The sequence below is a fragment of the Mizuhopecten yessoensis genome, unplaced genomic scaffold (genome assembly GCF_002113885.1).
Source record: "Mizuhopecten yessoensis strain PY_sf001 unplaced genomic scaffold, ASM211388v2 scaffold8821, whole genome shotgun sequence".
NCBI lineage: Eukaryota > Metazoa > Mollusca > Bivalvia > Pectinida > Pectinidae > Mizuhopecten > Mizuhopecten yessoensis.
The window spans coordinates 15,196-27,933 of record NW_018407738.1 but is presented as its reverse complement, the minus strand read 5'-3'; the positions used below and the strand labels follow the sequence as shown (position 1 = coordinate 27,933).

The 12,738-nt window shown below is 39.6% G+C and overlaps 1 protein-coding gene across 1 annotated transcript; it reads right to left on the bottom strand.

Annotated features, from left to right (window-relative positions):
- Positions 1–649: 649 nt before the first annotated feature.
- On the bottom strand, positions 650–12,147 carry LOC110456671 (DNA-directed RNA polymerase II subunit RPB1-like). Its single transcript, XM_021507532.1, has 3 exons — positions 11,955–12,147; positions 8,300–8,512; positions 650–2,687 (listed from the first exon to the last, which is right to left on the bottom strand). The coding sequence occupies exons 1-3, from the start codon at positions 12,118–12,120 to the stop codon at positions 2,164–2,166; spliced, it is 903 nt and encodes a 300-aa protein (XP_021363207.1). The 5' UTR covers positions 12,121–12,147; the 3' UTR covers positions 650–2,163.
- Between the last annotated feature and the right edge of the window lie 591 nt (positions 12,148–12,738).

Genomic DNA, 12,738 nt, shown 5'->3' with positions numbered 1-12,738 from the left:
TACCGAAAAGTGTTATTTCCCTATATAAACTATATTAAACGTTAACCCCTCCCCAAGGGAGAACGGATAGCTCGGGGTCCTGATATTTTCAATTTAAATAAAGCCCCTGATGATCTTTCTTTCCACGTAAAGAAAATCACTGTAGTACCTCTGAGTCTGGAGAAGAAGATTTTTGAAATATTGATTAATTTTCCCTTTGGGGCCCCGCCCTGGCCCCAGGGGTCGGGGTAGGAATCTCAATTTTACAATTTGAAACCATCTACCTCCAAGGATAATTCTCACCAAGTAAAAATAATTTCCTACAGAAAGTTGTCAAAATATACCCAAAAGTGTTATTTCCCTATATAAACTATAGTAAACTTTACCCCCTCCCCAAGGGAGAACGGATAGCTCGGGGGTCCTGAAATTTACAATTTAAGTAAAGCCCCTGATGATCTTTCTTTCCACGTAGAGAAAATCACTGTAGTACCTCTGAGTCTGGAGAAGAAGATTTTTGAAATATTGATTAATTTTCCCTTTGGGGCCCCGCCCTGGCCCCAGGGGTCGGGGTAGGAATCTCAATTTTACAATTTGAAACCATCTACCTCCAAGGATAATTCTCACCAAGTAAAAATAATTTCCTACAGAAAGTTGTCAAAATATACCCAAAAGTGTTATTTCCCTATATAAACTATAGTAAACTTTACCCCCTCCCCCAAGGGAGAACCTATTTTCAAGGTCTTCTACTTTAGTCGGAAATAAAAGCCTATTAGTGGGTACATGTAATCATTAATGATATTTCAACAAATTCAAATTATTACAACAATTGTGTTTCCGCTTATAATATATACACACAAATCAGTTCTGTGATATCATTAAGAGATTATTATTATCATAAAAGGATCCACACGATTATAGGAATATATACAAGTTAGCTGCGCATCTGACAAAATAAGTTCACATGATAATGTTCATTAGATCAATAGTGCACACACCTAGATAATATCCACGGAATGAGATAATGGAATAAAAATAAAACAAAATCGCGATTGTCATATTTGTACACCCATATAATTATCAAAGTTCGTCATCATGGAATTGTGGTTTACGGGTCCTCACCCTACGTGGGAAACCACCTCCGACACACGCATAGTTCTCGAATATCTTTAACACAGTTCTTACAATATAATTGCTTAGGAAAATTAGCCTCACTGTCTATGCGGAAAGTGGGTTCCAGAATCTCTTCCTTAAGTTGAAGTCCACTCCCGATGGCTGTATCTCAATGTTCCTCGTTCTGCTGCTAATAGGAAAGTTAGTCTCAGATCCTCAACCGTTTGTTGTAGATCAACCCCCAGTATTTCTCTGTTATTGTGCCCTTGTATGAAAACGACACAACGTTCATCATCACATATCATTTGTTACGAGCCTGGTTGTTTTTATGACAACAACGCAGAGTTCATAAACCTCCTGATCACCTGTGGAAAGTGAATTCCGGAATCCCATCTTTAGTGTGAATTCCACTCCCACGATCTACCCAGTTTTTCAGTCCCATTAGTAATTGGGGGGTGGGGGGATGGGGGTTACCATCGGTGCTGTCGGATGTGAGCTGCCATCCTCATGTCCTCCTTTTCCAGCCAGCGGTACCATTTTGAAGTGTGGTTCGGTGATTGGCTTACCTGACCTTTTTCGCTCTCTCATGACTAGCCAATCCTTACATAACTCCCCGAACCCTCACCTCTTATAAACGTATGTAGTAATAATAACTATCCCTTATCCTATTATTCTCACGCCTATTTCTTTAACCCTTGGGGAACCTAAAAGAACGAAAGAGGGAAAAAATAAATATTGTACGAGTTACCCTGCTGCTTGTTGGTCTTTTATCTATTTTGGCACTCAGTTTTTTGTATTCTGACCCCCAGAAAACATCTGCAATTGCCTCCAATTACATCTCCCAGCCTTCAGGAGTGTATTTGTATTTTACCCTTTAGGGTATGAACCCGATACCTCTAAATTATTCTCTCCACTCCTATCTGTCATTAGAATACTTAAGGCTTTTAAAAGTCCTTTTATAGACTTAAAACTATAGTTTCACTTGTTGCATCTCTTTTCCGGTACAGCCGCTGCTGGGCTAGTCGGGGAGTAATTTGGAGGCGAGGGCAAGTACTGTGGAGTTCTTGGAGAGAACTAGGGGGAACTAGGGAAGTAAGATGGACTGGTTGGGGAGTAAGATGGACTGGTTGGGGAGTAAGATGGACTGGTTGGGGAGTAAGATGGACTGGTTGGGGAGTAAGATGGACTTGTGGGGGAGTAAGATGGACTGGTTGGGGAGTAAGATGGACTGGTTGGGGAGTAAGATGGACTGGTTGGAGAATAAGAGGGACTTGTGGGGGAGTAAGTTGGAGACGAGGGCGAGTACCCGGGGGAAGTTGGCGAGTACGAGGGGGAACTTGGCGAGTATGATGGACTGGTTGGAGGATAAGAGGGACTTGTGGGGGAGTAATTTGGAGACGTGGGCGAATATGAAGGACTTGTTGGGGAGTATTCAGGGCTGTAACCACTCTCACTAGCACCTGGTGTCATACCACTACCAAACCCTGGTGACCAAGCAGTGCGGTATGCTGGAGTGGCACCTTGTTGCCAGGAGATCGTCTGTGGAGACATTCCAGCTGCCGGACTGCTTCCTCCACCAAAGAAGAACCCAGTGCCAGCTGAAAGTAACAAAGTGAAATGTAGTCACAAAACAAAATTAAGTTCATCATATTTCAGCAAGAATGTGAAAGAGTCTGTAAATGTTTTATCAAAGACACAAAAAACGCAAACACCAAATTAGCTACAATGATATTTTTATTTTTTTAAGGTTTGGCGATTATATGGCCACGGCTTCATACAGATGTGGTTACCGACTCTAAATTAGAGTCATTTGGCAAACCAAACTGTGATAACTGTAGATCAACTTGATCAAACTTGTGCAAACTTGTGCAAACTTGCAAAACCTCATTTTCCCCACTTTACCAATTACTTATTCGACAATAGTTGGTCCCATTAGAAAGATTTTCAATTCAAGTGAACACTGGGAACAGCTGTACACTTCAAATTAATTATACTATTAAATTGCAAATACAATTTGTTAACTTCACAAACTTATTTCAAGTGAAACTGTTCATTGAATGACAACTGGTCAGTATGGTAAAAAATTTGCACTGAAGCGGTACTGGTGTTGCCTCAAAAGACCGCCACATGGCAATGCCAGTCACTCAAAAAGATGGCAGGCATTGCCAACGCCACCATACCGCAAAATTCAATTTAAACATCAGACACCCGCCTACTACTGTGAGGACAAGCAACTCAGTAGTTAGACTGGGCACCTTATGCCGCCAGAGCCAAATAATCGTAATCGCAATCCCAAACCTGACAACAATTTAGATATCAATACTTTTTTGAAAGAATATTGCCAAGACCTTGCTGCAAATGGTACAAGAACATTTCATTGCCAAACTTGGACAGATGGACTTTGTCCACAAAAAGATCAGGGCAATCCTATGGCTGTAAAATGACTGGCCACTTTGCTATTGACCCTCACCTTGGCCCTATCAACAGCCTCATGAACAATTTCATTTCGCCACTCCAACCGAGGTAAAATTTGCGACCAAACAAATATTGTCTCTGGCATCAACTTTATTAAACTGTCCATTGTTTTTAATATAGAGTGGCGGAGGTCACAACTCATTAGTTGCCCAAGATCATTCCCACCACAGTGAATTACCATAATGTGGGGGATGTCCTCGACCGTTAGCAGATGTCTAACGAAAGGCTCCAGTTCTCTCCAACGTAGACCACCTTTCTTTTGCCACCATACACTGGCATGGTAGCGGCTCAGCCCAAGATTTACTCTATCCCCTGACTTCCTTGCATGGAAAAAGGCCCTTTACACTAAAAAGGACCCCACAATCCAAATACGGTTTCTGACATCTGAAAGTCTTAAACTGACAATCAGATGCAAAGATGACAGGTGCTCCAAAATACATTTGAAATAAATTTATACAATGTTAAGTAATTTTCACCCAGCCTACTGCAAGGTACTGTATGAGTCTTACAAGCCTCAGCACAACTCCATGGTTGGGACTCAAATGTAGGACTTAAAAACCTGTGATTCCCATCTACCCAGTTTTTTTTACTTCAGCATCAGACAAAGCTACTGCAGAAGCCCTAGTAGCAGCGCTTTTTCTAAAAGTGTGATTTATAAGGCTCTGTAGATACTCCAGCTGTGTTCAGAGATTTTTTCAACATTGCATTAAATTGATATTTTGTTACCGGTAAACCACCAAAATGACAAAACAAGAGGCCCAAGGGCCTTAGCGGTCACCTGAGTTATATCATAGGTACTGGTAGCTTTATTTTATTGTTTAGATGTGATGTGGAAATCAGCATGTAAACTAAGTGAAATACAATACTTGTCATGTCATCAATGGATAAGAATTTGAAAATATTGGTAAATGTTCCCTTTGGGGCCCCGCCCTAGCCCCTGGGGATGGGGCAGGAATCCTAATTTTACAAAGTAAAACTCTCATTTACCCAAGATGATTCTGACTAAGTTTGAGCAATTTTCTGCTGAAAATGGATAAAATATATACCGAAAAGTGTTATTTCCCTATATAAACTATATTAAACGTTAACCCCTCCCCAAGGGAGAACGGATAGCTCGGGGTCCTGATATTTTCAATTTAAATAAAGCCCCTGATGATCTTTCTTTCCACGTAAAGAAAATCACTGTAGTACCTCTGAGTCTGGAGAAGAAGATTTTTGAAATATTGATTAATTTTCCCTTTGGGGCCCCGCCCTGGCCCCAGGGGTCGGGGTAGGAATCTCAATTTTACAATTTGAAACCATCTACCTCCAAGGATAATTCTCACCAAGTAAAAATAATTTCCTACAGAAAGTTGTCAAAATATACCCAAAAGTGTTATTTCCCTATATAAACTATAGTAAACTTTACCCCCTCCCCAAGGGAGAACGGATAGCTCGGGGGTCCTGAAATTTACAATTTAAGTAAAGCCCCTGATGATCTTTCTTTCCACGTAGAGAAAATCACTGTAGTACCTCTGAGTCTGGAGAAGAAGATTTTTGAAATATTGATTAATTTTCCCTTTGGGGCCCCGCCCTGGCCCCAGGGGTCGGGGTAGGAATCTCAATTTTACAATTTGAAACCATCTACCTCCAAGGATAATTCTCACCAAGTAAAAATAATTTCCTACAGAAAGTTGTCAAAATATACCCAAAAGTGTTATTTCCCTATATAAACTATAGTAAACTTTACCCCCTCCCCAAGGGAGAACGGATAGCTCGGGGGTCCTGAAATTTACAATTTAAGTAAAGCCCCTGATGATCTTTCTTTCCACGTAGAGAAAATCACTGTAGTACCTCTGAGTCTGGAGAAGAAGATTTTTGAAATATTGGATAATTTTCCCTTTGGGGCCCCGCCCTGGCCCCAGGGGTTGGGGTAGGAATCCCAATTTTACAATTTTGAAGCCTCATCTACCAAGGATGATTCTGACCAAGTTTGAAAAAAATCCATCCACTGGTTCTTGAGAAGAAGTTGAAAATGTAAAAGTTTACGCACGACGCATGACGCACGACGCACGACGGACGACGACGGACGAAAAGCGATTCGAATAGGTCACTTGAGCAAAGCTCAGGTGACCTAAAAATGGACCTGGTTTACTTGGCCTGACTGCCAGGAATTGTTTTACCAACAAAACTGGGCATATTGGGGGCTTGGCTACTGGCAAGCATACTGTCACCCCTTTACTTAATTGATCAGTTTTAGAACTAGACAATGACAACTGAACACTTGATGCAGATAACACAACATTATTAATACACAGTGTATGGGAGGTAACTACCAGCTTACCAACTACTAATTCCCCAACTCTGAAAAACCCAAAAAATGCCACAGAAAAAAAGAGCAGATTACAATATTTGTTCATACTTTGAACAACAAACCACGTGAAGGGCCTGTAGAAGCTACACCAACAATTCAGGAGTAACAGGCAACCTAACATCTACCAGCTTTGACAACCTTTGCATTCCTGCTAACATTTTCCTGATAATACAATTTTGTGTATTATCCTCTAGGCCTAACAATTTACACTTAAAGGCTATACCCGACAGATAGGATTTTGCTGTGCTGGGAGCATAATTGCCAACAAACAGATATGATATAAACTTGATAACATCCTGCAATGGTGGGGCCAGGACTTGGCGAGATGACATTTAGACTTGCAACATATGTTTTAGTAGTATTCTCAGAAATAGAGGCTGAAATCAATTTTGTAGTTTCAGCTTGGAGATCAACATTTGGAATGCTACTGGGATTGCTGCTGGCTCTGGATCTGTCATTGGTGCTTGTTGCCGGAACCGAGCCCACTGTAGACGAGATATAGAATCTGCTACACTGTTATGAATACCCCGATTATGATCAGCCTTAAATTGTATATTACCCAACTTGGCATATGTTACACAAGTGGACAGACTAACTGCATGACCCTTTTTGATTTTGAAGATTTCTTATTAAGAATTGTGACAAGGGACTGATTATCTATGTTCAAGACGATATTTTTTGTTCTGTAAAAGTGAACCCCATATCATCAGTGACAGAAGGACAGGAACCAGTTCCAGGAAGGTTAAGTCCCTCATAACATCAGAGTTTGCCCAGGACTTTTGCCATTGAAAATATGCCCAGTGTGACTGAAAAACAGCCCCACAACCTAATTTTGCCTGTCCTGCACTGTCTGTAAACAACTGAAGTTGATCATTACTTGACCAGAAACTGTCTGGGAAGTAGGAACAGCCATTGAAAAAATCCAGAAATGTTAACCAAACATGTATGTCTTCCTTAATACCCCGAGTGATCCTAACATGATGACTCGGCTTTGACGCCCCAGACATAGCGTCATAAAACCGCCTATTGAACGCCCGGGCAGAAAGGATGGCTCTGGAAAAGAAATTCAAGACACCTACAACTGACTGAAGGTTTTTCAAGGTTGGTTTTTTTTACAACAAGAAGCCCAGTGAGTAGCGCCCGGAGTTTTCTCAACTGGGATTCAAATTGTCATATCTTAAGTATTTAATTCGTACCCAAGAAAAACTAAAATATGGGAAGGACCCACTCTTTTGTCCTCAGCAAGAGTAACACCTAATTCGTGAGCCATACCTGTAAAGACCTGCATCAGTGTGAGACAATTACTACTACCACTAGTCCCCGCAAACAAGAAATCTTCTAGGTAATGGACTATAGACTCTAACTTGGACCGATATTTAATCAGCCATTCCAAAAATGTGGCAAATTTTTCAAACAAAGCACATGAATAAGAACAACCCATAGGCAAACACTTCTCTACAAAATATGACCCTTGTAAGTGAAAACCTAAAAGCTCAAAATCAGCTGGGTTGACTGGTAACAGCCTGAATGCAGATTTGATATCCATTTTTGCCAGATAAGCACCCTTACCTAGCTTACAGATCATATCAATGGCCTCATCTACAGATGAATACTGTACAGCACAAGCAGAACTGTCTATAAAGTCATTTACACTAGAACCTTCTGGAAAAGATAAATGATGAATCAATCTCCAACTTCCATCTTTTTTAAGAACTAAACCTATAGGCGACAACCTGAGATTAGCCAATGGTCTGGATGGGAAGGGACCCGCAATTCTCCCTAGTTCTACTTCTTTTAACACTTTGGCCAAGGCTGCACTTTCATTTTCCTTAATTGAAACTGAATGCTCTTTCCCAAAGTTTTTACATCAACAGGACTAAATGCTCGAGTCTGTAGCTCTAGTTGATCCTCGAGCAAACCGTACACCAACGGCTGACTGGGCCTGGAAACTTCTGCCATTTCGGAAACCTCTTGATCTAAAATTAGCGTTGCTGGTATTCATAGTACGATAACAATTCATGGAAGGGTGGTTACCACTGCAACGTAAACATTTATGCAAGTAATGACATGGGCTCTTATTACAGTTATTACTGTAATTAAAGTCATAGCATTTCAGCTGTGCATTAGCAATCACAGACTGGGACTTTGCAGACATACGCAGTTCATCACCCCCTACTAACGTAAGCTTAGCAGACTGTTCCAGGTTGACTGGCTTGGCCAATAATAGCCCTAAATCCACATATTCGCCATTTATGATTTTCTGGCGAAGACCCTCCGGCACATTAGCCCCTAATTCCTCCTGTTCACCGGTAACAGCAGTGGGAGAGGGATAGCTATAATTAAACCCCCCTTCAATTGTAATGGGCTGACCAATGTTCTCACCTATTGCTGGAGAGTTTCTGATTGGAGTTATTAACTCCTCAAATCTTGGGGCCATCCTGTCAAACACAGAATAAGCCACCCGTGACAGCTGTTCCTCGGACAATCCTGCTGCCCCAGTAGCAGCAACCTTTTGGCCCCTCTTCCTGGAACCTGGAACCGTCCTGGAGTTTGATTTAGCCTTAGGCATGCTGAATTTAACTCGAGGCAGAAAAACTGAAAAATTATATCAAAAACAGTTCAATTAATTTTATGATCACTCAAGGCTATTCGACTAATTGAATCAGGTAGAAATAATTTAAATTGGAGACCATTTCAAATCAATTTCTGTTACATAACACTATACAAGCATTTAACTCTGAGCATAGAACTGAATTAAGTTACAAACAATTCAAGACAAGTTATGTTTGGTCAAAAATTGACGAATTGACAGATAATATAAGCACTTGGTTTATTCAGCTGATATGTTATTAAACCTGACATTTCCAATAAATCACAACACATTAACTATGTATTGAATATACAATAGGTATATCATACATGACAGAATTGTGTATAAAATAAAAAATTACCTTAGGGGATACATAATCTGGGTTATTACCAAGGATGACTTTTGAGACCTACCTCCTTAACACTAGCTGGAGGTATTATAATTACCATCAACACCTTTTGTGACCACCACATGCATCCTCTACTAATATTGAACAGCCCGCTATAAACAATCATGTATGCTACAGTGCAATGTTCCATCTGTGAGATGGGAGGTAACTCCAACAACGAAATGCACACATGTGTAGAAACACATGTCACTGCTCCAAAATAAGGACAGGATCACCCCGGAGCATCAAAATCGGCGAACATGTAAACATACAAATACCCCAGAACCAATGAAACATCCGATACGAAAAACACCTATTTACCCAAATAACTCGGAATGCTAAAAAAACACTTAGAAAAATAAAACGTACACAAGTACAATAGGGGAGGTAACTCCAACGAACTTAAGACAAACACACACATGTGTGAAATATAAACTCAAGTATCAAGTCGACCATATATTTTTTTAAATGCTGGCACTTGCGTCAAAGGTTCACTAACCGTATTATGTAGACAAAATGGCCTACCAGCATATCCCAAATAAGTGACCATAACCACGGAATGACATGCTATCTAAGTCCGTGCCATAACTAACACCAGTGATCACTCGTGATCGCTGCACCATGTCACGCGACGCCAATCTCCGCGAAAAAACGACAACTCAGAAATACACAAAGATATTTGAATTTGCCAAAAACTAATGAACAACGATAAAGTATTAGGTTACATAATACGCACCCACAATGAAAAACTATACAATTGATAGCAAATTCCCACAAAATTCAAGAACCTGGTTACAAATATTCCAGCAAGGCGATGGCGGTCACTCTTATCCCCCCGAGCTAAACATGCCGCTCCGGCAAACTAACATCTACGCTTAAACTACTAGTATACATGAAACATTACCAAGTAGGCATATTGATATTTCATCAATTGAAATATTGTAATTCCGTTAAGTATAAATAAATTCTTAAAAATAGCAAAAATTTAGATACAAAAACTTAAATTTGTTTGAACAAAATATGATTGTGCTAATTATCATGGATTCTGAGATAGCAAGAGGAAGTTACAGGGGAGATAACTCTAACATTCATATGCTCCGCTAGGCTGAGGTAACGACCAACCAATAATTACAAACCTAATTTGTGCTTAAATAAATCAATTTAATTTTTAACATTTAATTTTATTAAACCTGAATTTGTTCCTTTTCTTTTCTCATCAGAGGTGTGTACGATTGTTTTCGGATTCCCCTTGCATCATTTGACTTCAACAGTGCAGACTGAATGCTGTGTTGTTTTTCAATTTAGTTAAAGGGTTCAGTTTAGTTTCAACTAGAATTTTGTTTCTGTGAACAAAAACATATGTCTCCCCTATAAGCTAATAGAAAAACTCCAGTATGAAAAATTAACAAAGGCCATATAACTTTATATAGTGGGGCACGAGACCCGAAGTTAGAATGTGACACTCCTACTTCCCAAGATACATTAAAACTTTCGCAAGTTTGGTCAACATAGGTGAAATTACATGGAAGTTATGCCTTGGACAAACCTCTGTATTAAAATAAAACAAAGGTCCATAACTCTGTATATAGTGACACACGAGACCTAATTCTAGTGCACTGCACACCTTCTGTGAGTGATGCAGGTATACTACAAGTTTGACTAAGATATCTTTAATGGTTACGAAGCTATGCCATGGACAAATTTCGGTATTAAAAATAAACAAAGGGACATAACTCTGTGTAGAGTGGGGCATAAAATCTGATTTTAGTGTGAGAAATTCCGTCTTCCCAAGATACATAAATATGGTAAGTATGGTCAAGGTAGGTGAAATAACATGAACTTATGCGCCGGACAAACTTTGGTATTAAAATTAAACAAAGGGCTATAATGCTGTATATAGTGGGGCACGGGACCTAGTTCCAGTGCACTGCACATCTTCTGTGGGTTATGCAGGTATACTTCAAGTTTGATTAAGATATCTTTAATGCTTTAGAAGCTATGCTGTGGAAAAACTTCAGTATTGAAAATAAACAAAGGGCCATAACTCTGTATATAGTGGAGCACAAAACCTGATTTTAGGGCGAGAGATTCCGTCTTCCCAATATACAAAGATATGATGAGTGTGGTCAACGTAGGTGAAATAACATGGAACTTATGCTCCGGACAAACTTCTGCATTTAAATTAAACAAAGGGCCATAACTATGTATATAGTCAAGCATGAGACCTAATTCTATTGCACTGCACACCTTCTGTGGGTGATGCAGATAAAGCTCAAGTTTGATCAAGATGTCTTTAATGGTTTGAAATTTACAGGCCGGACAAGAATTTACTGAAAATGTGCACTTATTTGACCTTTGACCTTGAGGTGAAGGTCACAGTGACCTAATTCCAGTGCACTGCACAGCTCCTGTGGGTGATGCATGCATACCTAAAGTTTCTTCCAGATATCTTTAACGGTTTAAAAGTTATGGCCCGGACAAGTTTGATGAGAAGAACCAGAAGAAGAAGAACCACTACAAAATACAATATGTATCCCTATATTCGAAGGGGAGACATAATATATGCAAACACAGAAGATGGTAATGTCCCTATACAAAAATTTGCTTATATTCTACGATTTAACACCTTATTGCAGTGTAAGGGCAGATCACTCGGGACACATACAATGGACAATGCAATAACTGTTCCTGATTATCTTAACTGTATTAACATGGGCATTGCATAAAGTCTTTGTAAATGTTTATGTTTTATGCTATATTTCTGATCGCAATTTCTTGTGTCTCCTGATGTGAGGAATAATGATTTTGGTATCTTGTGTTTTATCTACACTGTTATCGCTAGTAATGTTACAAGCACACAGATATTTTTGATTTTTTTCTTGTTCAAAGACATTTCTTGTTAACATAGATGGAAACTCTGCTGCTTCTTCTTTTCCAAACATATTTCATGTTATGATTTAATATGTAGGTTTCGAAGCATGTGCTTTTAGGGTGAGTTTTCATAATTTTCAAATCAGCACAGAGGACATTTTTTTAGACTGATATATGGTATGTCTTACCTCCTCCGAAGCCTGAGTATGCATTTAGAGGTATCTCAATTTTATACTTCTCTGCATCAAGGACAAGATCGAAGCTTCCAGTCCCAATTTTGGCCAACTGTCCCAACATGATACATTCAGACACCCCCCTTATGGGATTACATGTTCCGTGGGCCGCCGCCTCCATGAGAGTGTCCACCTATGAAAACACCACATAGATGACATTGAAGTTTGATCAAAACTCTTCTGTTGTGTTCCTGTTACAGGGGGATTGTTTGTTGACTTATTGACTAAAGTAGTTAAGTTCCCACTGGAACTGGAACTTTTAAATTACTAAATGATCTTCTTGTGATCAGTTTCAAAATTTAATATTCACAACCAAGTACTGAGGGATGCAAACTTAATTAAAGGGACATCACGTGAAAAGGCGTTTTTTTTTTAATGAATGTATGTATTGTATGCACTTCCACTTATGTTACCTCGCTATCCCCATATTCATAGTCCGTTCCAAATGTCCAGTTTGACCACTTGAATTGTTCGGGAAAGCCCGGCTAAAAATAGCGCCGATAACGTCACCTGATTAGGCAGCAAACACAAGTGGTGCGAGCGAGATGAAACGGTTTACAAAGGGGCCCTCAGAGAGGGGCCGTCAGGCAACTGCAACTTCTTACCGCACTATGAAACCAAGTTATATGATTTCTAATTCCGTATTCAAACTTATTGAACAGTAATTATTCATCATCAGAAGTTAATTGCACACTTGCCAATATTAAGAATTTAAATTTATTTAGCTTTTAACATAAAT

Bases quoted from the DNA above. Each gene is read 5' to 3' on its own strand.
- LOC110456671 (XM_021507532.1), bottom strand. From the start codon at position 12,120: ATGGAGGCGGCGGCCCACGGAACATGTAATCCCATAAGGGGGGTGTCT. The intron at 8,513-11,954 runs GTAAGACATACC...ATAATTTTTCAG, and splicing joins ATACTCAGGCTTCGGAGGAG to TTTTTCTGCCTCGAGTTAAA. The intron at 2,688-8,299 runs GTGAGAACATTG...TGTTACTTTCAG, and splicing joins CAGAAACTCTCCAGCAATAG to CTGGCACTGGGTTCTTCTTT.